Source organism: Arvicola amphibius, chromosome 10 (genome assembly GCF_903992535.2).
Source record: "Arvicola amphibius chromosome 10, mArvAmp1.2, whole genome shotgun sequence".
NCBI lineage: Eukaryota > Metazoa > Chordata > Mammalia > Rodentia > Cricetidae > Arvicola > Arvicola amphibius.
Genome location: NC_052056.1, coordinates 115,334,176 through 115,360,852, shown reverse-complemented (window position 1 = coordinate 115,360,852; position 26,677 = coordinate 115,334,176). Strand labels below are relative to the sequence as shown.

Below are 26,677 nucleotides of genomic sequence, written 5' to 3'. Positions count from 1 at the left end.
GCTGCCTCCCTCCTCCACCTCCCGCCTCTGCTTCTTTCTCCAGCTTCCTGATCCAGCGTGTGAAGATAGGCCGTGGATATTTTAGCATACTGCGAGAGGAAAACGCCATGAAGAAGAGGCAGCAGCAACTCCAGAAGCTGAAGGAAGAAGAATTAAATAAATTCCAGCCAGCCAAGAAGTTCTCAGATATCCAGTGCAGGGACACTCTGCTGACGTAAGTGGCCGCAGCCTCAGGAGCCCTGAGCAGCTATGGCTCAGTCAGGGTGGCTCCCCTTTCCTAGGCTGGTACTCAGTTCCTTCTTCGGCCTTGTCCAACCCGCCTGGCCATCCTCACTCTCTGACATTAAGTGGAGAATCTTCTAATACACTTTCCACCCTTCTATCTGATGATACTAAGGGTGACAGAAGACTCTTGCTTCTTCCTAAACACACCTCCCCCATCTTTTCCATCCCCTTCCCTGATCCCACCCCACATCCCCTTCCAACCAAAGCTCAGTACTACCCATTTTCTTTTTTCCTTCTTTGTTTTGTGTTATTGTTGTTTGTTTTTGTTTGTTTTTTGAGACAGGGTTTCTCTGTGTAGTTTTGGAACCTTTCCTGGAACTAGCTCTTGTAGACCAGGCTGGCCTCGAACTCACAGAGATCCGCCTGCCTCTGCCTCCTGAGTGCTGGAATCAAACGCTTGTGCCACCACCACCCAGCTCAACACCCATTTTCAGTACTGCTCCTCCTGGTACCGCTAGCCTTCAGCCGACTGCGTGCTGTGCCGTCTGCTCTCCGGGCACTCATAATGCTCGCCTGCCTTTATCACTTTACCCCAAGTCAGCATCTCTGCCCTACACCCCCAGCTACAACCCTTGGTCTTACACAAAGCCAGTACACAGAAGCGGGCCTGTTTTCTGAGCAAAGCCACTTCCCTTTCAGGAAGCCTTTCTCCCAGCTGGGGGAGGACCATCCTTAGACCACTCCACTGTGAAGAAGTGCTCACATAGATAAGACAATAAGAGGAACCATAGCACCAACACAGAACTCATGGCAAGTGTCTACTGTGCAGCATTCCTACAAAATGGGAATTCATTAGCCATTTGAGAGATATAGAAACATGGTCTGGAAAGTACCTGTTAGATTTTCCCTGACGTCACTGGTCAGAAGCATCCCTAGTCACAAACCCGGTGGTACCAAAGCCTATGGGCTTCGGCAGTCATCACAGACAATGCCCCAGGAAACTTATCCTGTGAAGACAGAGCACACTCTGGGGATGGAAAGGGAATGCTAAAGCAAACAGGGGAGGCACGCAATAGAAACCGGCTGCAGCCGTAACCAGTTAGCAACGCTCACCCGAGCAGCCCATTAGAATCACCTGGTAGCTGCTGGTAATTTGCAGCTACCAAGGAAGCTGAAGCAGGAGATCAGAAGACCCCAGCCAAAAATAATAATAACAAGAATCACCTGGAGAGATTTCCAAACCACCAGTGTCCAGGCTACATCCAGGCTAGTTACAGTGGATTCTGTCATGGGTTGGGGAGAGTGACATGTTGATAGCATTTCTAAGTTCCCCTCACTGGTTCCAAAAAGGCCACGGTTGAGCAGATTTCCCCTGCACCATTACCCAAATTCCGCCATCCATGGTGTTAACTTAAAAGACCGATACGCATGTGTTATACATTGGAAAGAAAGTTATGGCTTACTTCACTTAGCACAGTGTGTCTGGCATTCATTATAGGTAGGACCAGGTGAGTGGAAGCCAGGGGTTGGGACCCAGCAGGGCAGGGGAGGTTGGAGGGTCTCCTTTTGGGTGGTGAAATGTTGGGATCTACACAGAAGAGGTGATTCAATAACAAATCAAATGTAATAAATACAACAGAATGGGGCTGTCACGGTCCAAGTGAGAAAGCTACAGACCACCACAAATATAAGGCCAAATCAGAGTCTGCACTAGCTGGGGACTGTGGGCAGGGTCTTGCCCCAAAGAGCTCTCAGCACTGAGGCTCAGGAGAACAGTGTTCATAAGGCGAAAACCACAGCGACGACATCGTCACATGTAGGTCAGGGGGGCCCCAGAGCTCTTGGTTTGGAACAACACATCAGTAGTTCTGGTTCCACATCCGGACCTTGGTCAGGGTTAGAGAAAGTCTCCTGTGTGGCACAAAGTGGAGCCAGAGGCAGGCCTGGGTGAGTGGAAGGACCTCGGTCACCACAGGACCAGTGCAGGCAGGTGCTTCTCTCACGTGATGACATAGCATTTCTTTCTCACAGTGCTGAGAATAAACCTGGAGTTTACATGTTTGAGGCAAACGCTGTACCACTGAGCTATATCCTCAGCTTATCTTCATAATTTAAAAAAAAGATTAATAATTCTTCTCCAGAGGAGGGAATTTTGTGGCCCTGTGGGTCAGGTGTTTCCTAAAAGCCCAACCTTCCAGGTGTTAAAGGAGAACCTAGATCACCAGATCCCATGAGGGGGTCACGGTTTCATCCTTCCTCTCTCTGTGGAAGTCCCACGGCATCTCAGCCTCCTCTGTGTCTTCTGGGTGCAGACCCTGAACTGTCTGTCCTTCCTGTCCTCCTTGCCCTCCGAAGCTATGGGAAAATAATCCTCCTAGTCACTGGGATGAAGGCATCGCCCCTGCTGGGCAGAGGCTCCGGTTTCCATGGTTTCCATTCTGTTAGGGCTCAAGTGTTTTTCCTGCCATGTCACAGGCTAAGTTTTCCCCTTTTCTTTCTTTCTTTCTTTCTTTCTTTCTTTCTTTCTTTCTTTCTTTCTTTCTTTCTTTCTTTCTTTCTCTTTCTTTCTTTCTTTCTTTCTTTCTTTCTTTCTTTCTCTATTTTGTCCAGCATTTTTATTTCTTTCATCCAATGGGTTGTTCAAAATAAGCTAGCTGTCATTCATTCATCAATTATGAAACATGCGTTCACTCTGAGACAGAGGGCAATACTCATGATTCACAGTCTCTCATCTAAACGTCCTAAAGAGTAGCCACCCAGGGGTGAACTCGTGCTGGAGAGCTGAGTGAACACAACACACTCGGTGCAGAGGAGAGCATGACGGGAACACCCAGGAAACAGGCCAGGTGGGTGACGTTGGTAGAACAGTGTTGAGCACAGCCGCCTTCCAGAAGTAGGCTAAGAGTAGCCAAGGGAGGAGAGCTGAGGGCACCCTTGTGGCGTGAGGTAAGACCATAAGATTTAAGTAAAACATCAACCGTTATTTATCAGGTCTCAGGCCAGGTTCAAAGTAAAACTGAGAACAGGAAAAAGAATCTGTCTTGATTATATTCTCTTCTATGGCTGTGATAAAACACCCTGCCAAGAGCAGCTTACAGGAGAAAGAGTTTTGGTTTTGGGGGGCTCTTTGTTTGTTTAAAGTTCCAAAGGGATTTGGGCCATCGTGGTGGGGAAACATGGTGGCAGGTGCAGGAGACTGTCTGCTGACAGAACACCTACCCTCAGGAAGCAGGGAGTGAACAGGAAATGGAATGGGTCTGTGACCGGTCTAGGCCCGCCTACAATGCTCCACTTCCTCCAGCAGGGCTCCGCCTCCTTCAACAACCTTCCCCTACAGCGCCACCTGCTGGAGGCCAAATGTTCTCACCTGTGAGCCTGGGGGATGGAGGGGGACATTTTCCATTCAAACCACAACAACCTAACACATTCTTACTGTACAACTAATGGTGATATTTTGAAAGACATTACTATGAGGATTACATGAAAGGATGCACAGCTCAATCCAGATCACGGCATGTGAAGCAGGCTCAGCGCCTGTCAGTGACTATAATACACCAAAGTGATTTGATCTCTCTGGGCTTCTGTTAACCTTATATTATTGCATAAAAATCTTATTTTCCATGAAGGTAGCCTACATCTAAGACACCCCCTCCCCTTCTACAAATATGATTCCAATACAGAGGTCTCAAGAATGCAAGTGTTCCTTCTTCAATGTTTTCTAACCAAGTTGTTTGATCTTTTGCTTTTAGAAAGCAAAAGGGATTATTTTTGCCCCACCCCCCCCCCACACACACACCCTGGGATCTAAGCAATTCCCCTCAAAAGTTTCAAACCTGACAAAGTAAGCCAGGAGAAGGGAGAATGAGGCACTTCCTGCAAGCTCAGCTCCGCTGCGCTCAGTGACCTGGGTTTTCAGCTGTAGATTCAGTTGGAAAAGGTGGTGGGGGAGTGGAATTTGTCTATCATTGGAGCCAAGAGAAGGCATCGAACCAGAGATTCAGAACTATGAGGGCTGGCTTAATTTCTGTTTACTCCGGGAGACATAGTTAGGCCGGCAAAACAGAACACAGCGATGTATTTGCCAGTGAGGTTTCTTTTCCTAGTTTGTTTGTTTTCCAGCTCTGGGGTCAAACAAGAAGTCAATGGAAAGGAAACTAGGGTACCTAGGTTCTGGGGCTATCTTTTAATTATCTCTGTGACCCCAAGATTGTCCTCAGATTCCCTAGAGGAAGGTGCTCAGTTCTCACATGTGTGCCAGCGTGACCTCACACGAAGCTGAGGTGATCTTTTCAGAAGGGAAACTGCACTCCACAGCACCCTCTCGAGGGTGTCCATTCCTCAGTGGACAAAGGCAAAAGTATGGGCAGAGCTTACTGCCCCCCCCCCCCCGGCAATTTTGTTCGTGGATGGCTGCTTCTGCCTGGTGGCACACAGCCTCCTCCTGCCCCTCTGGCCATGTGCCTCCTGCCGCTGCCTCCCAGCCCAAATCCATCCTCCCTTCTATTTACCTAGTTAATTCCGTTCAACCTTCAGATCTCAGTCCAGTATTTATTTCTGTTCCCATTGCTGCAGCTATGAAAGTGTCAACTCCAGAACTTACCAACTCAGGGCAACAAATACTACTTTCACAAGTCTGCAAGCAAAGGGCTGTCGCTGCTTCACTGGGCGCCAGCTAGGGTGAGCTAGGCACAAGGAGATGGCTCCCTCCCACAGGCCTGCTGCCTCTCCCTGTGTGCCTCCTCACAGAGCAGGCTAACAACGGGATGCAGGGAGGACATGACGTCACTCTTGCAACTTCTATTGAGTCGACCCACCACAGAGCCACGATCTAAGGACAGGGGAAAAGCATGGGAGCCCACCTCTCAATTGGAGGTTTATCAACGAACCTGGGTGGTGTTCTCTGTAACTGTCATGACTCCCTCAGGGCACTACAGCCAAAGTGGTACTCTCCCTACACACCCTGGAGTCCCATTGTGTGCTCGGTCACTCCCACTCCCCTACCCCCACAAGACTCTAAACCTCAGGAGGCAAGGGGTGCGTCGGGCTCTTTTGATGCTGCATCTGCTGCCTGCCCCTGCATAGAGAAGACAGTCACTAGCCATCGCTAGCAGGGAAGCCGGAGTCCATCAGCCATCCTGTAAGGGAAGCACTTAGATGAGAACCCCGAACAATTAACCCTTCAAGGGAACAGCTGCGTGGGAAAACAGTGAATGCTCAAGCCTGGTGCATGACCCTAGCCCAACAAGCAGTGACCCCCCACCCCAGTCTTCCGTTGCCGCTGACGCTCGGCGGTGACAGGGCCCGGAGTGAAGGCTGCTTGTAAGGTTTCAAGAACTAAAGCTTTACAAGTTTTACATGAAGTTTCTCAAATTTAAAATGTGGATGGTTGGTTAAGTTGCATGTGTACACACATACACACACACACACGTGTAAGTCTGATTAAAGCACACCTGCAGGCTGAATTCAGTTATAAGAAAAAAATGTCTGTGATGCAGGAATATTTGAAAGAAAACCATTTTCTATAACTGAGATAACCAGTTCTGTGTAGGCCAAAGGGGAAAAAAAAAAAAAGCACCAAAACATGATTTCAAAACACCCTTCCTAGAACACAGCCAAAGCATGCCAGTCCGCCATGTTTAGCAGCTAGCAGCTTGACTGAGTTGAGAAATGCCTAGGAGATTTGCAGTGCCCACCTCTGGGTGTGTCTGGGAGGGGGTTTCCCCGAGAGATCTGCCCTGGGTGTGGGCCACACCATCCCACAGGCTGGGGGCCCAGATGGAATAAAAGGGGGAGACTGAGAGAGCAAGTCACCACAGTTTCCTCTCCCTCTCCCTCCTCGTTCCTGGGCCTCTGCAGGGGAAGGTGATGCACCATCCCTCCCTGCCACGACAGACTGAAGCTCTGAGGCAAGCAAGGCAAATCCTTTCTCTGGTAGTCTACCTTGCTTGCGTACTTTGTTACAGCAGTGGGAACCAAAACAAAAGTATTTCATGTCTTATTCTTGAGGAAGCGTTTTTTCCAGCACCTGGCATGGTATCTCTGGAACAAAGGATTCACCTCCTTGTTTATTTTCTTGGCTCCTCTGGTGGGGCAAACGTGCTCTGTTCGTGGACTGCCTCTAGAATTGTCACCCAGAAAGCTGGCGTGATTGCCAGGCACACTGTAGGTGACCAGTAATGAATGTCAGGCAAGCTGTGGCATAGACAAGGTCTAAAGCTGCTCCCTCTGGCTCACTGGGCTCCTCCCTCTGCTCTTCCCTCAGGGCCTACGAGAAAGAGAAGCTGAAGAAGCTGGAGGCCGGCATCATCATCCGCCCGTTCACGCCCATCCACAACTGTATCATCGCTCCCTCGCTGCCTGAGTCACACGTGTAAGCAGACCCCACGGGTTCACGGGTCCACAGGTCCATGGGTCCACGGGTCCACAGGTCCACGGGTCCACGGGTTCACGGGTTCACGTGTCCGGGGCCATCTAGCTGCTCCTTTGTCCTCTTGAAAGGGACCAGGAACCTGGAGCCAGCAAACCTGGCTCATTAAAAAAAAAAAAAAAGAGAGAGAGAACAGACACCACCATAAATCGGGTGGATTAGACCCCCGCGGCAAATCAGATGTGGCCCGAGTCGTCCCTCACCAGGCAGACCCTCAAATGTCAAATAGTTTGCAAAGCTTGATTAAAAAAAAAAATCAATCTGTCTTGAGCTCTCGCTGCAGAACTTACACAAAAATACATCTCAGCCGAGGCTCAGAGGACAAGGACTTTCCTCCCCAAAGATGCAGAGAGCTGTTTCCCAGGAAAGTCACTGTGGTCTGAGGCCTAAAGGCCTGGCCTCCTCATCTTATAGCACAGGGAGACAGTCAAACTTCCAAAGCACACACTCGCCTTCTGAAACCTTGTCATCTGGTTCTTCTCGTGTCTGTTCTGAGAGCTACAAGTCCACAGCTTCCCACCTGGAAAGGTTCAGGCAGAAGCATAACCTTACCTCAGCACTATTGGCATCTAGAGACTGCGAATTCCTTGCTGTGAAGGGCTCTCCAGATATTTAAAAGCAGCATCCCCGGCCTCTGCCCCCACAGATGTCAATAGCTCTCCTCACCCCGCGAGCTGTGACGACCACAGATGTCTGCAGACACGAACAGATGGCCCCTCAGTCCAAAACTACACAACCCCTCCAAGCTCGGTGTGGGAAGCCCCTGCCTCAGGGCAAGGCATTGGCCCCGCTGCAGAGCAGTCTGATTTATTATGCTCCCACAGTCCTTGCAGCAGTAACTGCCACTCTGTAGACACCACACGCACTCAGCCCTCGGGATCCCTACTGCGTAGGTGTTTCCTCAGCCCTCTGCAGAAGAGAAAGGGGAAGCACGAAGGGACGGACCACCTCTTTGGTCACGGAGCACACACGACATGTCACCCTCTGCAGCTTTAGGTCAGGTCTATCTGATGTCACACTCCGAGTTCTCCTCATGTGCACTGTGGGAAGGAGATCCCAAGGCCTTGCTTTTGGGGAAGTCATGTCATATTTTGAAAGTCAAGGCTCCTGCACACAAAGCGTAACCCAGGAGCAAAGTCACAAGGATAGATATTAAAGATTATTAATAAGAGTACTTGCTCATTTCAGGGGTAGAAGATCCAGGCAGCCGTTACCACCACCACCACCACCACCACCACCACCACCACGACCACCTCCACCACCACCACCACCATCATCACCATCATCACCACCACCATCACCATCACCACCATCACCACCATCACCACCACCACCATCACCACCACCACCATCATCATCTCCATCATCACCATCATCATCACCACCACCATCACCACCACCATTGTCCCTCATCATCATCACCATTTCCCATCACCACTGCCATCAGCACCACACACTGAACACATCCTCATCCCTTCTCAATAGTCCAGGTTAACCCCACCTTATCCCACTGGCCCCCTGCCCACCTTTGATTGACATTATCTGGTTTCTTGGTGACCTATCTATGATGAGCACTCCAAGTGGCAGCCTCAGGTGGATGCTCTTAAAGCACTCCCTTAGCAAAACAGGCCTTGTGACGCTCGCTCAGTGTCTGTTGGGAGCACTCCCCAGTCTCCTCACCATTCCCACGGATAAGCCCCTGGAAGCATGAGATTCACATACATCCGGAGATGGGAAGACATGCCTAGAGAAATGGGTCACACTCCCCATTCTTTTGATCTGAACAATGAGGCTTCAGTATAGTGAGCAGAAATAGTTTCCTTCAATGCCAAATGGGGAAAGTGAACTTCAGTGGTAGGTGAACCCTGCCAGAGTTCTCACAACAGGACTCTAATTCCCTGGCTCCAAGCTCAGGTATATTAGATAGACTACCATTGTGGTTGTGAACCCACAGTGGATGCTGTAGTAATATATTTATTGTTACTCTATGATGTCTTGGGTTTTGCACATCACAGGATCTCTCTTTACATACTACTTTACAATTGTAGTATGAAAGACAAAAGGGTGGGTTGTATTGTTTGTGTTCTAATGAGGCTTTCATTATAGAAACAAGGGATAAGCCCAACCCCGGGCTATAGCTTGCCAACTATTGCCCTAAACTAAAGATGGCCATTTCTTTTCCTTGACTCATGAAAGGTATTGAGTAGAAAGGGCATAAATGTATTTCTCAGCTTGGAGTGACTTGGACCCCTCTCTCATTGATTCCACATCTACAGATTGCTGGGTGAGCCCACCTTGGCAGCTTCCGGCTGGTTCTACTTCCATGTTTGTATTCATTTCTTGGATAAATTGGAGGCTGCTTGGCTCTGGCAGGACCAGTCTTTGGTTTGACTGGTTGCTTGGTGACTAGGATAACAAATGCATCTCCCAGCATCTAGTGCAAGCTGGTATAGGCTTGTTCTCACTATATCCAAGAGGAAGTCTAAGAACAAGGGCCTAAACACAAGGCTTCCTAAGGCCGAAGCTCACAAAAGACACAGTGGTCCTCTATATTCTGTTGACCAAGCCTGTCAAAAGGCCAGAGCAGACACAAGGCGTGAGGGAGAGATAAAATGAAGCAGCAAAATCACAGTACAGAAAGTGAAGAGTGGAGAGGAACCAGACTGTTTTAAAGATTTATTTTTATTATTCTTGAACTGTGAACGTATGTGTATCTGTGGGTTGTAAGCGCATGTGTGTGTGTGTGTGTGCTCATGTGCATGAGTGCAGTGTCCTCAGGATTCAGAAGAGGACAGCAGATCCCCTGGAACTGCAGTGACAGGAGTCCCTTGTGGGTGCTAGGAACCGAACCTGGGTCCTCTGGAAGAGCAGCCAGTGCTCTTAACTGCTGAGCCCCCTCTTGATAAAATAGAGCATTTTTGTGATCAGTTGTATTACTCACTTTTCTTCCCACTGTGACAGAATACTTAACCAAAAGTAACACAAGCACTCCACAGGTAAAGTCACTTGCTGCCATGTCTGATGGCCCGAGTGTGATTCCTACAAGTTGCAAGGTGGAAGGGGAGAATTGATTTTGCAGTTTGTCCTCTGACCCCGACAAGTGTAGCACAACACTTGTTCCCTTCCCCAGCACATTAAATAATTATAATAATAATTTAGTTAATTACTTTTAAGTGATTAATTATTTAGTTATTCTCTAATGTAATAATTAAAACATTGTAAAAATATTTTTAAAAAAATGGAAGGGATGAAGGAATTATTCTGGCTTGAGTCTGAAGAAATTCTGCCCACCCTAGAGGGGAAGGCAGGGCAGTAGGTGTGTCATGCACACTGCTTATGTCTGAGCTGATCACAAAACAAAGAGCGCAGGCTGAGCCAAGCTGAGATACAGCTCGCAGGGCCCTTTGTCTGCCATCTGGTCGTGTCCCAGAGGGTTTCACAGTCTTCCCAGACCAACTCAAGCACTGAGCCCGTGGGGAACACGAGGGCAGGCTCTGCTTGTTGTCTCTAAAGCTGTCAGCCGCCGCATCAGCCCGTGTAGATCAGAGCCTGGTTAGCCCCACATCCCAGCGCAATTGATGCCTGAATTAACTGTGTAGAGATCGATCCCATCACCTCAGGGGAGACTTGGCTTTTACCTTTCCAAATGGGAGGGGCAGTCTAGAGGACTGAGACACAGATTCCTGCCATCTCTTTAAAATGTCGAGGCTGTCCCTAGCAGCCTTTTCTAAATACCCGTTCAGTAAAGCATGCCCACACCCCGTGTCCAGATCTGCCATTGAATACTGGCAAAGATGGCTGTGACAGCACTGTACATGCGGTCTGGCAGCAGGTGAGAGGAAACTATTGTCTCCCTGTCCACCACCCCCGGGATGTTCACACACACACACATACACATACACACACATACACAAACACACACATATAAACACATACACATACACACACGTACACACACATATACACACATACACATATACACAGGTACACACATACACACACACATATACACACGTACACACACATACACACACACGTACACACACATATACACGCGTACACACAGATACACACATACACATACACACATGTACACACATACACACACATGTACACATACATATATACACATACACACATATGTAGTGAGGAGCTGCGGGCTGCATTCCCGCTGCCCTGCTCCCGGCCTCCTGGCTCCCCGATAGCTAGCTTAAAACCCGAAATAACAACACACAAATTGTATTCTTTTAAATACTGCCTGGCCCATTATTTTCAGCCTCTAACTCACATCTTGACTAACCCATATCTAATAATATATGTAACACCATGAGCCATGAGCGGTGTCTTACCGGGAAGTTTCTAGCGTACGTCCATCTTGGGCTGGAGCTTCATTGCATCTGGCTTCTCTCTGAGGAGAGGCACGGCTGTCTGCCTAACTTAGGAGAGGCGTGGCATCTGACTAAGCCATCTACCTCACTTCCTTCTTCCTGTTCTGTCTACTCCACCCACCTAAGGGCTGGCCAATCAAATGGGCCAGGCAGTTTCTTTATTAGCCAATGGGAGTCCTCCATCATTTCCCCTTTTTCTGTTTAAACAAAAAAAGAAAGGCTTTAACTTTAACATAGTAAAATTACATATAACAAAACAGTTATCAAGCAAGAATTACAGTTACAATATTTATATCTACTTTATCTTTTATCATACATAAGGAAAACTATAATTATCTATCTATTCTTCAACTCCATCAAAGACTCCAGAAGAACACAATATTACCTAGGTGAATAAGAAATATGCAATTTCCAAACTCTAGAAATGATAGAGACATCTCGCTGCCTGGACAGTCACCCAAAGTTCTTTTGTATTGTTGGGGCATCTATCTTCGGCCTATAGCCCACAGTATCCAGCAGACTTTCCCATGAAGCAGGAAATTTCAAAGACAGTTCAGTCACTATCTGCTGTGTCCTGTAGAATGTCTCGCAGACTCTTTCATGAATCAGGAACCCAGAGAGATCATCTCACCTATAGGCAAGTTCAGCAGTCCTCTCTCTGAGGGTTCTCTGTGTCCAGTTTATGCAATAGTCCAGGCAAGAGCAATTTCTTGCCCAAATGGCTATCAAACTCCATAAGGATCCTCTTCGATGCCCATCATCTTCTTGAAGTAGTTTGTGCTGCCAGGAGCAGACGTGTCTCAATGTCATGAAAAACCCTAAGTTATTAAAACATTTAAAATGCAATACTCTGTAGTCTTTGAAAGATATGAATGCCTATTTAACTGAAATATATCTCTATATATCTAGAAAATCTAACAAGACTACAAGCTTTACTATTATCGATGATTATCCATTAGCAACCTATATTTCCTAATTATGCATTACATTCTAAAATGAACTATACAATCACAATAACTTAATCAAGATCAGAAATACATATACATATAACAAAATTGACCTTAAAATCCATACCAATGCAAATTATTCATATCTATATCATCTCCCCCTTTAAATGTAAAGAACATTTATAAACAATATTTGGGAAAATGGGCGCAGTTTTTTCTCTCCAAACTGCTTCCTGCTGAGTGGGGGCGCTGTTATTTAGGTCTTTCATGGTATAACCTGTGTGCCAGGTTCATCTCAGTCGGCAGTTGGGTAAAGTAATTTTTTGAAGGTGTTCACAGCAACCTTTCTGGAGGGCGTGGTCTATCATACCATATTGGGATAGATGCAATCCATAGAGTCTCAGTATCATATCCTTAGATCCAAATTCTGAAGTCAAGGTATTTTCAAAATATCTTTCTTGGATTAGTTCAGCAGCATTTTTAAACAAATATATTTTAGCAGCTGTTGCTCCTTCCTCAGCATTCAAACAATTCAAAGAGAGCATAATAGCATACAGTATCAAGGTTCTCTGTGTATTTTCCATCTTTATGCAGCTTTATTTTAACCTCTATATCGTTTATTTTTTACTTTTACTTTTTGAGACAGGTTCTCTGTATATCTTTGTCCTGGAATAACTCTATAGACCAGGTTGTCCTTGAACTCAGAGGTCTACTTGCCCCTGTTTCCCACATGCTGGGATTAAAGGTGTATGCTACCACACCTTGAACTCACAGAGATCTTTCTGTATCTGCCTCCCAAGCATTCGGATTAAAGGTGTGTCCTGCCACACCTTGAGGTCACATAGGTCAATCTACCTCTGCCTCCCAAGTGTTAGGATTAAAGGTGTGTACCACCACAACAAACTACTTCCTTTTTCTTTTTCTTTCTCTTTTTTAAACTGTAAGAACTTTAACTTTTAGCCTACATGTATTTTTAACTCACTGTAAACCATTTAGAGGTTTTCTTTGTCTTTGAATCTCTCTTTACTGTATATCTCTCTTTTTCTGACCACACGAGTCTTTAATTTACCAAGCAATATAGGTAGGATTAAAGCCATGACTTTGGCGGCTGGATCCAGCCCATTCCCTAGCTTTCCAGTCTTATGGCAGAGGTACCACACTCTTTGGTGGTTCAAGGTCCCTGCCAGCAAGCAAGCTGCAACAGTGTTAAACAACACTCAAAAGCTCCATAGTCAGGACCGCCTGCTTGAAAGAGTCAGAGTTTGCCCTGGCAGAATGGCCCAGAAAGCTGGCATTTTAAAACGACACAGCTTTTTTCCTGCTATGGCTGAAAACCGGAAAGCATGCAGTTAATTTTCATCAACACCATTTAAGTGTTTCGTAGCCGAACCTCTTAAAAGAGCTGCAATGTTTTGCAGCTGAAGCTGAGTCAGGAAGCCTCTCTTAGATGAGAGCGCTTGCTTGCCAGACCCGAAAAATAGAGCTTTACTCTATTCTTTCCCAAGCTTTCTCAAGCTTTCTGTGGATTCGGTTATCCACGTGGGCGCCATTCTGTAGTGATGAGCTGCGGGCTGCATTCCTGCTGCCCGGCTCCTGGCCGTCCAGCTAGCTTTACCCGAAATAACACACAAATTGTATTCTTTTAAACACTGCCTGGCCCATTATTTTCATCCTCTTACTCACATCTTAATTAACCCATATCTAATAATCTGTGTAACACCACAAGTAGTGCTGGAGAGATGGCTCAGTGGTTAAGAGCGCTGCCTGCTCTTCCAAAGGTCCTGAGTTCAATTCCCAGCAATCACATGGTGGCTCACAACCATCTATAATGGGGTCTGGTACCCTCTTCTGGCCTGCAGGCATACACACAGATAGAATATTGTATACATAATAAATAAATAAATAAATAAATAAATAAATATTTTTAAAAAAATAAAAAAAAAAAAAACACCACAAGTGGTGTCTTACCGGGAAATATTCAGCATGTCTGACCTGGTGGCTGGCTTCAAGGCATCTGGCTCCCTGGTGGCTGGCTTCATCGCATCTGGCATCTCTCTGAGGAGAGGCACTGCGGTCTGACTAACTTAGGAGAGGCGTGGCATCTGACTGAGCCATCTACCTCACTTCCTTCTTCCTGTTCTGTCTACTCCACCCACCTAAGGGCTGGCCAATCAAATGGGCCAGGCACTTTCTTTATTAGCCAATGGGAGTCCTCCATCACACATAAACACACATACACACATACACACACAGATACACATACAGATACACATACACACAGAGATACACACACATATACACATACACACACACAGACACACACACACCCGTTCCTACTGGAGTTGTTCAGGTGTGTGACCTCTGGGCATGCAGACGTGAGCTTTGTGCAAGCCCGCATGAAGATTTTACCTACTGTGCCTTGAGTGAGTGTTTTCTCTTTAAACCTGAGCTATAGTTGTGAGACCTGGAGAGGAAAGGCAGATTTTTATCAAGCAGGCTTTGTTTTTGTTTATTTCCCAGTTTGTTCATTAAAGGTTAGGTGAAAGAGTGTCGAGTTTGCGACTCTATGTAAGTTATCTAGACCTACCAGATCCTGACCCCCACCCCAAAATGGCTCTGCCCCCGAGCAGGAAACATCAGCAGTTTTATTTACAGCAGGGATTCAGGAGGCTGGACTGGATTCCAGCCCCGCTGTTTGCTGACGTTCTGACTGACTGTGGATGAGTTTCATGGTCCTTTATGCCTTGGTTTCTTTTATCTACAGAACAGGGATGCTAATGGTGCCCTCCTCCCAGATTCATGGGGACGAGGGTGATCCACAGAGAGTGAGCATTCAGAGCAGTGCTCTTCGGGGTGTTTACAGTGCCTGTGGGGGGCTGCTGTCACTACACATTGTCTCAGTTGTCCCAAACACGAGAATGTCAGATCCGAAGCAACTGACTCCCACCAGTTTCCAGTTACTTCCAGTAACCAGGAAGATGCTGAGCCCACTGGTGTGCATGCAGGGACAGTAAACCAGCAGGCAGCAGTGATAAAGACAGGCACCTGGGGTGTAGAGACAAGGGGACATGGTATAGGCACACCCGTGAATAGCCTAACCTAGACCTGGAGGGATCCCTTACACAATGGGGTTTACTGTCCCCCAGTTCTGGGGACTGGAAGTCTAAGAGTTTGGTCTCCCCGTGGCCACAGAGCAGTCCTCTCTCTGTGCGTTCACAGCGCCTTTCTCTGTGTGGTAGCCGTGGAGAATCTCTAGGTGTCCATACTCCCTCTTTGCACTAAGAACATCGGGCGCGCTGGGTTACAGTTTGGAAGTTAGAGCCTTCCAAAATGGCTTCATCTAAAATGAAGTGCCTCTTCAAAGGTCACATCTCCAAATACGCTCCTGCTTGGACCAACTCGGGTTGGGTTGATGTAAGAATGCCAAGGCCCACAATGAAGCCTGTGACAGGCGGGTTAGGGAGTTTGGAGAGCTTGAGCAAGGGTGGAGATGGTCGGCTTTGACTTGTCTGGGGCACTTTCAGAAGTCACTAGGATGGGGGTGGCGAAAAGAAAGAGGAGTGGATTAAGAGACCCTAGGTGGAAGGAGAACGAAGGGGGTGGAAAAAGGAAGGGAAGAAAAGAAGGGAGGTAAAGGGGACAGAGGAGGGGAGGGAGGGAGGGAGGGAGGGAGGGAGAGGAAGACACACATGGGGTGAGGTGGCTACACCCTCCCTAGCAGGAGAGGCTGGAGGCGGGGCACTGCTCTAATCCAATCTGGGTCAACAAAACGGATGGCTCTCAGGGGAAACCCTAAGAGAGGAGAGATCGCCCGGGACCCTGAGAGCAGCGGGGCCTGGGAACCCCCGAGGAGCTGCGGTCTGGACACACCACGCTTTCAGGAAAGAGCTGCCCCGAAGCTCGAAGCTCTGTAACGGAGGCCTCCTTTCCATTAGTGCAGGACCAGAAAGCGGGGTGGGGAGGCAACTTCCAGGAATGCACCTTGTTTCCGAGACCACCACAGACAGCGGGGTAACCCTCTCCTGGCCTCACTCACAGCAGAGGGACCACCACACACTGGTTTCATCAGTTCCTGGTCAGAGCTCAGCTCCCTAAGGCACTGTCTCTAGGGCAACCGCTCCATAGTTCAGATCCTCACCAATGCTGGCTGTGTGACCTCAGGTGACTCACTGCCTCCCTCTGAGTCCCAGGTCTCTCCCAGGTACAATAGTTGCCTAGAACATTAAATCAAACACCCCAACACCATCTCTGCATAGCACAATGCGTAGCATGATCTTGAGCAAAACTGGTTGTACTCTCTGGGTCTCAGTTTCCCCTTCTCTAAAATGAAGATAATTCATATCCCACCAGGTGGTTGGAAACATTAAGTATATGGGAAAAGCACAGCAGTCGATGATGTCTGGTTTGCTGTGAGCAGTGTAAGGTCTCCAAGCAATGAGAAATGTCCATCAGACATCTTGTTAGGCAGTAGTTTTGCTTCAAGTAATGCACTCAGTGTGTTTTTCTTCAGTAGCCAGCTATGTTTCAACCCAGCTAATACACTTTCCCATTTTCAGGCTTTCCTATGCCCTCAGGCTATTTATTACATTTTTATAAGATAAATGACTGGATATCAGTGGAGTATTAATCGCCTTCAATTCTCATTTTATTTGCCTGAGTCATGGTCTCCCCAGTCAGGGGAAACGCTACCCACTACACACAAATTCGGAGGAACTGGAACAGGATGCTCATGCTTCAGTCACGGCTCGATGACATGACTGTGTGGCTTCCCTAAGCCCACCCCTGAACTCCTCGTGTGCAATGTGGCCAAACACTTACCCATGTGCCAGTGTGCTCACTGAAGCCAGCATGCTCACTGAAGCCAGCACAGCTGCAGTCTCTGTAATGTGTTCCTCCCTTGTTTCTGCAGGGATCCCCTCTACCGCCAGCTGTGTGCGCTCCACTGGCTCCTGGAGGCCCTGACTATCGACCACTCCCACCATACCATGAAGCCCTTGATTTCTTGTTGGAACCCCAAGTAAGGCCAGCAGCCCTGCATCCTGCTGTAAACTAGCATTCGCCTGGATGGTAAGGGGTGGGGACCTCACCCTTCCCACCCGCTCCCTCACTTCGGTGCTTTGGGTGGGTGACCGGCTTTAGGAGTTGACATGCTCTGTGAACCCAAACCCAGGTAAGTTGGAGCCTGCTCCTACACTTTCTCCAGAATCCATTGTACACACATCTTTATACGCATCTCTTCCTGATGCCGTGTGGCAACGCACCGGTAGCTTAAAATGGGACACAGAGGGAACACTTACACCACAGAACTGGGCAAGCTACACCAGCATACTGTGGACTGACAACCAGATTTCAGGCTCCTCATGATCTCCCCATGTCCCTTCAACCTTGTTTCTGAATGTTCCTCTTCCTCTGCTACTATGCCCCCCCCAACACATACACCTTTGTTCTTTGTTCTTTTAATAAGAGTCCAAGGGAATTTTGTTTGTTTGTTTGTTTGCTTGCTTGCTTGCTTGCTTGAGTTGGTTCCTTGGTTCACTGGCTCATTAGTGAGTGCATTTACTGGTTGGATTTGTTCACTGGTTGGTTGGTGAGTAGGTTGTTGGTTGGTTTATTAGTTCATTGGTGGGCAAGTTGGTTGGTTGGTTCATTGGCCAGTTAATAAGTAAATTGGTTAGTTAGTTATTGGTTGCTTGGTGGGTTGGTTGATTGGTTAGGCCATTGTTTGGCTGACTGGTTTGAATTTTGTTCTGTTGTTTTTTAAAATATATGTTGAAGGTTATTTCTCCACTTAGACCTAAGGTACTTGTTCCAGGTTCTGGAGCAGCTAGGTAAACCTGGATGGAAACTCTAGAGAACACCGACTAACCCATGACAGTGTAAGCTGTGCCCGCACAGGGATGGCTCACACCAGAGCTCTGAGGTCACTGTTTCGGGAGCTGTAGAGACACCACCTTTGGGAGGCCCCGTTGTTTGCCTGAATGAATCAACAGCAATGAAAGAGGGTAGAGAACCCTGCCTTGAGGAACTGGCTTTGTACTGTGAAGACCCAGGCTGAGTTGAACAGAACAGTTCCCCAGCACTGAGTCCCTGGGACCCATCTGTCTCCACGCCTCAGAATGGGGGCACGAGCTGTTAATTTCAATTTAAAAAAAAAAGTAAGATCACACTGGGAGCCAATATTTTACCAGGACGCATCAGGCAGAATCCACTAAAGATCTAAGCATGCCTGGATCCTGGCAGACAGAACCAGGACCAGACCTGGCCATCAGAGGAGGTAATGCCACCCAGAAAGATATCCACAAGAAGTCAGGGTATTTGCTAGAGTTGGTGTATTCTAATAGAGCCTGCTCTCCATGTGGGGATGTTTTAGCTTGTTGTTGGAGACATGCTTCTAAAGGTTTAAGTTACCTGTTCTCAAGGCCCAGAGATCATGATTTATAACAGTGCCAATCTCTGTAATTTAAATATGTGAGGACCCCACCATGGCTGATCTCAACCTCATGAATATGGTGTGTGGATAAACTTGGAGCTGAGAAGTTGTGATGGCTAGTCTTACTTGTCAGTTTGGCTACATCTGGAATTAAAACTCCAAAATGGAGTTTCATACCTGTGAGGGATCTACTACTTCTAATCTGGATCTATGAGGCACCTTTAACCAGATCTTTTGAGCTGGGAAAACCAGTCTCTAATCTGGGTCATACCTTCTGCTGGAAGCCTATATGAGGACATGGAAGAAGGGAGCTTTTGTTCTTTGCCTGCTTGCCCTCACTCCTGCTGGCAAGTCCATTCCTTCACAGGCACTACTTCTTTGGGATTCCGGAATATACTGAAGACCAGCTGATATGTCCAGCCTTGTGGAGGGAACATCTACTGGATTCTTGGACTTTCCTGTTCATATCAAGTCATAGCTGAATTAGGTGGAGCACAGCCTTAAGTCATTCTACTAAATCCCCTTTCTATATAGAGATGGATTCATTCTATAAGTTCTGTTACTCTAGAGAACCCTGTCTAATCAGAAGCCATGTGCATGAGCTATTAATAGCCAGTGAAAACCAGTATGAACTGGTGCCCAAGCACACCACCATATAGGATTCATAAATACAGATGTTGTTATTTTTGTTAATTATGGGGCTAAGTTCCCTAGGAAGTACATGAAAGCATCTTTTTAGTCAGTCAGAAAGTGGAACGTCTTCTCTTGGATACTTAGTGCATCTTTGAGGTCTCACCCTGATGCCATTACATCAACTTCCCAAGGCTAAAACCCAAACCAGGTGGATTTGAGTGACTGGGATCAAGAGTTTGGGCATCAGTTTGGCCTTCTATCCTAGACCCGTTCCTACAGCTAATTAGAGCAGTTGAGGCAGGAGAATTTCAAGTTCAAGGACTGTCTGGGCAGCTTAGCATGACTGTGTCTGAAAACAGAAGACTGGAAAGAGCCCCTGAGTACCCATCTTTGCCAATGCCTTTGTCAATCATGAGTAACACCCTGGTGCAAAAGCCCTAGCTTCAATATCCAATTCTGGAGGAGAAAGTTGAGAGTTTGAACTCAACATAGATGAATCCACACCCTGCCACCTGCTACCTGTGTGATCACAGGCATGTCACTGGACCTCTTAGCCTGTGTTTCAGCACCCACCAAATGCATTGTGGACCCAAAAGAGTTATTCCTAATATCAGACAAGTTTATGTCTAGAAACACAGTGAATGTTCATTCTGTGATAGCCATTGAAGATAAAAATCTCTAGAGAGCAGATAGAGCTGTGCTCGTCAGTGGCCCCTGAAACCTCAATCCAGTAGGGCCATGCTGGGCGAGAGTGTCCCTGCCCACCTTGGGCCTTGGCAACAGCAGAGGCCTCCAGAAACTATCCAACCACAGGAGCTTCAGCCTCAACCCCGCCTATACCTAGAGGAGCATTCACCGGAAACGCCACACTACCTGCACCTAGAGGAGTGACCACTAGAGCCCTGGTAGCACAGACACTAAGAGAAACAATAAATGGGACTCTTGAAACTGAAAAACTTCTGTAAAGCAAAGAATACAGTCAACAAGACAAAATGACAACTTACAAAATGGGATAAAAAAATCTTCACCAACCCCACATCAGACAGAGGATTGATCTCCAAATTATACAAAGAAACTAAACATCAAAAGACCAAATAATCCAATTTTTAAAATGGGGTACAGATCTAAACAGAGAACTCTCAACAGAGGAATCTAAAAAGGCTGAAAGACACTTAAGGAAATGCTCAGCATCCTTAGTTATCAGAGAAATGCAAATCAAACAACTCTGAGATACCATCTTACACCTGTCAGAATGTCCAAGATCAAAAAACACTGATGACAACTTATACTGGAGAGGATGTGGAGTAAGGGAACGATACTCCTCCATTGCTGGTGGGAGTGCAATCTTATACAGCCACTTTGGAAATCAATATGGCGGTTTCTCAGAATATTGGGAATCAATCTGCCTCAAGACCCAGCAATAGTAAGAAAGAAAGAGAGAGAGAGAGAGAGAGGGAGGGAGGGAGGGAGGGAGGGAGGGAGGGAGGGAGGGAGGGAGGGAGGAAGAAAGAAAGAAAGAAAGAAAGAAAGAAAGAAAGAAAGAAAGAAAGAAAGAAAGAAAGAAAGAAAGGTATGAAGAGAGTTCTACTACCAACAGATGATATCCATGGTTACTGGGAACTCAAGACACTAAAGGCTGGGGAGTTGGTCACGGCAGCTCTCACCAGTGGTGGCAAGCCTCAAGGAGCAGAGAGGGGAGTCAGCAGTCACTGGTTTACCATCCAGGAAGAACACAAAAGCAGCGTGGTTATCTAAGTCTTGTTACCTCAGGCTGTCCAAGACAGACAGCATGGGCCTTGTCAGAAAACCAGGTGGGTGGAAGACGGGCTTTTACAGTCTAATGTATATGCTGCTTGCTTTATACTGTGTACAACATTCCCGTGACTGCAAGGCTTCTCGATCTATGCAGTATAGCAAAGTAACTGAAGATCTTGGTGCAGTAAACTGCTGAGTTCGTAGATCTGGGTGGGGCCTGAGAATATGCATTCTAGCAAGCTCCCACTAATCCTAACTTGGAGTCCAGACACTCCGGGCCAGTGACCTCTTGCTACCAGCAGTGCCTCCTCCTAAAGGTTCCAAATCTAAAACACCACCACCATCTGGAACAGGCTTCCAGAATGTGACCCTGCTGGGTCTGATCCAACCTTAAATATAGAGTAAGTTTTCTCCTATAAAATAGTTTCAGAAGCCGTTCTGAACATGCAGTTTTGCAATTGTAGACTGTGTAAATGTGTGCTCTTTGACTTAACAGAAGAAGAACCCTTCTGCATCTGAACCCCTCCCCGCCTTGGAGGTTATCAATGACTACACTCCGGAGATTAAGTTTTCATCCTTGTGAAAACATACGGCAGTATTCTGAACAGCCCACATAATAAGCAATTTTCTAATTTAACTATTTCTATATTTAAATGAGGCTCTCTTTCATCATGTGAGACCGTTCCCAACCACTGCTGGGAATATCACGGTAAAGGAAGTGGGCCACACCACTGCCCACTGGAAGGGGCTGGAGGATGCAATCAGTAATAAACATGCAAAGATCAAGATAATCTGCCAATCTAGAGTGATGACCCACAGACAAAGAGCACTTGTTCCTGCAAAGGACCAGAGTTCGGTTCCTACAACCGTGTGGTGGTTCAAAGCCATCTGTAACTCCAGTTCCAGCGGATCCAATGCCTTCTTCTGACCTCTGTGGGAACCTGGCATGCATGTGGTGCACAGACAACAGGCAAACACTCATATACATAAAATAAGTGGAATTTTTAAAAATCTGCAGTAGCAACAAGCGCAATCCCAAGGAATCTGGCGGGTGATATTTCAGTGAGGGAAAAGGCTTGCTTTCAGTTTGATCATCAAGGAAGATGCTCTTAGCATGGGCATTCTGGGTGAAACACCTGCTTTACCTCCCACTCTCCTCCTCCCAGCCAACACAAGAGCATCTCTCCTCGCTCTGATACTCAAGTCAACACCTCAGGAGTGGAAGAACACAGCGCGGTCATCCAGTCTTATTTCCGAGGAAAGCAGGGCAGGACTACCAGGCCTGGAAGATTCCAAGAGGTTGGACCACCGAGGCCTCCCTGGCGTGTAATCAGCACTTCCTCCCCTCAGCCACAGAGCCTGGAGCACATCCTAACCAGCCCACAAGATTTTCATCTCGAGAAGAACACACTTTACCCTAAATTGGGCCTGGGAAAGTGAGAGTAAGTGTGTGTGAAAATTGTTCTGATTGCCCCGACAGATAGACATCAAGTGACCTCCGAGAACAAAATGTGCTTGGGGGGTACCGTTTAAAGAGATGAGCCAGGGCTCTCTCCCCTTGATTTCTGGGAAATGACCACCCCCAGAAAGCATTGACAGGGGAAAAATGATGGTCTGAAAATCATAGCTTTCTCCCCTTAAAAGCTGCCTGCCCCACCTCGCTTCCCACCATTGCCAGCTCCTTCTCAAAGCCATGCCAGGATCTCCTCTGATGAAAGTGTGTTATCTTTGTAATAGCTGAACTGGATTCGCCCATTTGAGACTCATTTCTTTTCACACCCACACGATCTATCGGCCCAGCTCAGGCCCTTAGCCCCTGGGCTTGGAGAAGCTAAATAATCCTGCACAAATCTCTCTCTCTCTCTCTCTCTCTCTCTCTCTCTCTCTCTCTCTCTCTCTCTCTCTCTCTCTCTCACACACACGCACACGCACACGCACACGCACACACGCACACACACACACACAGAAGGCCGGGTAGGTAAAATCTAGCAAAACAGCAGGTTCTGATACTCAAGGATAGACACCCGAGGTCCCAGAACAAATCAGTCAAATGTGCTAAATGAGCAGTCATCCCTTCGTCCTCCCCACCTCTGAAACTGGCTTTTGGCTCAGCCTCCACACCTGACACCAGGGCCTTTCTCATTATGGCCACGCAGGGAACCAGGAAGATAGGGATGCTGTCTAACTCAGCTCCCACTATCAGCAGAACAAGGAATCTGCTCCTTCAGGACAGGCTGGGAGAGCATCTGCCCCAAGAGCCACAGTCACTCTATGGCCATGTATTTTTTTTTTAACAAAGCAAGTCACAGAGAGACACCCAAATTCAGGGGACAGGGAAGTGGGGTTCCATTTGGTGAACAGCGCTCATAGGGGGGTTCACCAACTGGCTTTTAGCCTCTGCCGCAAGGTGCAGAGTGGACTTCCTGCTCCGGCTGCCTTTGATCTTCCCTCCCAGCCTATTGATCCTCCATTGGAGTTTATTTGCTACTGAAAATGAAGCATCAGAGAGACCCGTTCTGCCTAACCCGGCCTCTCCTTTACCAATAGCTTTGCAGAGGGAGCGCAGAGGGCTTCCCAAGGTCTGCAGGGATCCGGATGCCGCTTTACTTCATTTAGCCTACTGCTTGAAGTCGCAATAGACTTCAGGTCGCCTTGGAAGTCAGCATTAGCGGAAGGCTTCTATCTTACTGATTGGACCTGAATATTTAAGATTTCAAAAGCTTGTCTGGGCCCAGATTTAATTTTGAAAGGAGAAGGAGGTTGCTTTTGAACTTCAAGAAGGCCTTGGCAGCTCAGCAGGGGCTGCCTTAGCAAAGGAGAAAGCCAAAAGCCCCGTGGTCATGAAAGACACGGAACACCAAAGCTGCCTGTTGGTTAGCCTGAAATCGGGCTTCAGAAGCGGCACTGTTTAAACACTGTGTATGAGGCTGGAGCTCCGCTCCTTCCTCCGGCTGGATTTTAAATATTCCCTAATTTGATTACTCAGGGGACAAACAAGCAGAACCGACTCAAATGAACTTCTCTGTTAATTATTCAGAGCTTTTTATTGTGTAATCAAACACCAAGTCTTACAGAAAGCTTGGAGGCACATCCTACCACCACCCCAGCCTGGCTCCTACATTAGGGTCTGTTTCTTGTGTTACGGTTGTGAACTGCTACATACCCAACAGGTCCTGCCTCCGAGGGGCAGAAGAGACCCTTTCTTTATTGGTGACAGCCTGTGGGTCTGCTTCTCATCATGAGACACATCATGAGACACCAACCTTAAGTTCAGTTCATCTGACCATTGGAGGTGTTATAGAAACACACACAACATATCGCATTCAAAAATGCCAACATGATAAATTTTGGTGGCGCTCCGTGAAGAAGAGAGTCACCCACAAAGCCTGTTGAGCTTTAGTCTTTATCCAGAAAGTTCCCAGGCCATGAGGGAAGAATATGATGCTGAGGAGGAGGGCACTCTAATAAAAATAATTCAAGGTCACAGAATAAGAGATGTGCAGAACCCCGTGGCGGGGACCCGGGTGAGGAAGGAGCCTGGAGTTCTGGTCCTCTCCTGAGCTGCAGAGGGCGGTGCTAATGACTCTGGCTCAAGGTGGCAACGATGGAGATGATTCCCTGAGAGCCCAGAAGCATCTGGCACAGAGTGCTTCAGTAAGTCAGTGCAAACCAGTGATTTCACCATGTGACTCTGCACACCCACACCCATCCTCCAGGGACATCCGGCAGCGCTGCGCTCTCGGATACTCCCAAGTGTTCCTGACGGTGGTGCCAGCGATGAGCGGACAAGGCACAAATGCACAAAGGAGGACACTTTTCTGTCCGTCACCACTGTAACCGCAGCCTCACCCCGGACTTACTCCAGACAAGGGCCCCAGTCCAGAACTCATGCAAATACACCCAGCCTCCCACAGTCCTCACCCAGGAAAGGGTGGTCTCTCTTAGCCTAAAAACCCCACCGATGGAGAACTGTTCCCCCTCCCAAAACAAAGCAGTAGGGGGAGAAAAATCATACTAGAGACCGTTCGTTCAGCCTGAATTTATTGTGTTCCTGTAGGATGGGGGGGGGGGGAGGATTGTAATAAACCAAGACTGCAGACTGAAAACTCACTAAGCTGTTTGTCACGCAGGGACCCAGGTGGCAGCAAGAGCACAATAAAGAAGATCAACAAGGACAAGTCCATGGGGCAGAGGTGGGATCACTTTGTCACCGCGCCAAAGGTAACCAGAGCCCACCCTACCTTGAGAGTCCAAGCCCCAGTAGAGGGAGAAGCATGCATCCCACGGTCTACCATGGGAAAGGTTCATTTATAAAAGTCTAGATGATTTCCCAAGCAGAGGAAAAACCACATGCTACTGGATATTTTTTTGTAGATTTTAATTAAAATAGTTATCTGGGGATTATAGGAAAAATGACATTTGGCCAGACACACTAGAAAAAGAGAGGAAAGGTGGGGATGGGCACCTGTTACTAGAAGGAAACGGACTCAACTCACTATCTTTTAGTCCTCTCTTCTCTCTCTTTCTCTCTCTCTCTTGTTCTCTCTCCCCCTCCACTCACTAGGTAGGATATTCTTTCAAGTCACATGTGTCTTCACTATTAAGAAGGTATTTTGCGGTCTGTTAGCTTTGCCCCTCCCCAATGCCCTAGGGCATCTACTCAACAAATGAGCCCCAGATAACAGCGACAACAAATAGACCTTTGTCTGCTTATGGAGATTGCAGCTTTGCAGCTGGGTGGATACAGATCCTGTCCCTTACGCATAAAAACAATACAGTGCCCACCCCACCTCACACACAGTGCCCACCTCACACAGTGCCCACCCCACCTCACACAGTGCCTACCCCACCTCACACAGTGCCTACCCCACCTCACACACAGTGCCTACCCCACCTCACACACAGTGCCTACCCCACCTCACACACAGTGCCTACCCCACCTCACACACAGTGCCTACCCCACCTCACACACAGTGCCTACCCCACCTCACACACAGAGCCCAACCCACCTCACACAGTGCCCACCCCACCTAACACACAAGGCTCACCCCACCTAACACACAGAGCCCACCCCACCTCACACACAGTGCCCACATCACACAGTGCCCACCCCACCTCACACACAGTGCCCACCTCACACAGTGCCCACCCCAACTAACACACAAGGCTCACCCCACCTCACACACAGAGCCCACACCACCTCACACACAATGCCCACCCCATCTAACACACAGAGCCCACCCCATCTAACACACAGAGCCCACCCCACCTCACACACAGAGCCCACCCCACCTCACACACAGAGCCCACCCCACCTAACACACAGTGCCCACCCCACCTAACACACAAGGCTCACCCCACCTAACACACAGAGCCTACCCCACCTCACACACAGGGCCCAACCCCACCTAACACAGAGCCCACCCCACCTACCACACAGTGCCCCCTCACCTCACACAGCGTTAGTGAGCAGCTCAGGGAAAGGATGTGCAAACTCACTGAAAAATGTGCAGATGGGAGCACACAAGAAGGCTCAGAAGTAGAGGCGCTTGCAGTGAAGGCAGATGCCGTGAATTTGATCTCTAGGACCTGCATGGTGGAATAAAAGAACCAACTCCAGCAAGTTTGCCTTCTGACCCACACCCACACACACACAGACACACACACACGCCCCTAATATGTGCATGTTTTGGGAAACACTTCTCAGCATACTGACAAAAAGACCAGTTTCTTTAAATATTACTCCATGCTGCCGTCCTAATGCCCCACAGGGCCCCACTCTTAGAGAGGGTCACCTCGGGCCTGTGTGTTAAACATAAGGTTCTTCAGGGTCACACTCCCCATAATAGGACGGCTCCATTGTTTCCTGCTC

General features: G+C 47.8%; 1 protein-coding gene across 2 annotated transcripts in view; it reads left to right on the top strand.

The window, feature by feature from the left end:
* Nucleotides 1–26,677, top strand: part of Ccdc60 (coiled-coil domain containing 60) — a 163,782-nt gene that overhangs the window by 112,242 nt on the left and 24,863 nt on the right. For both annotated transcript variants that reach the window (XM_038346607.1, XM_038346608.1), the window contains exons 3-6: nucleotides 44–214; nucleotides 6,488–6,595; nucleotides 16,897–17,004; nucleotides 24,936–25,026. In XM_038346607.1, coding sequence (XP_038202535.1) covers nucleotides 44–214; nucleotides 6,488–6,595; nucleotides 16,897–17,004; nucleotides 24,936–25,026 — 478 coding nt within the window. The remainder of the gene's footprint in view (nucleotides 1–43; nucleotides 215–6,487; nucleotides 6,596–16,896; nucleotides 17,005–24,935; nucleotides 25,027–26,677) is intronic.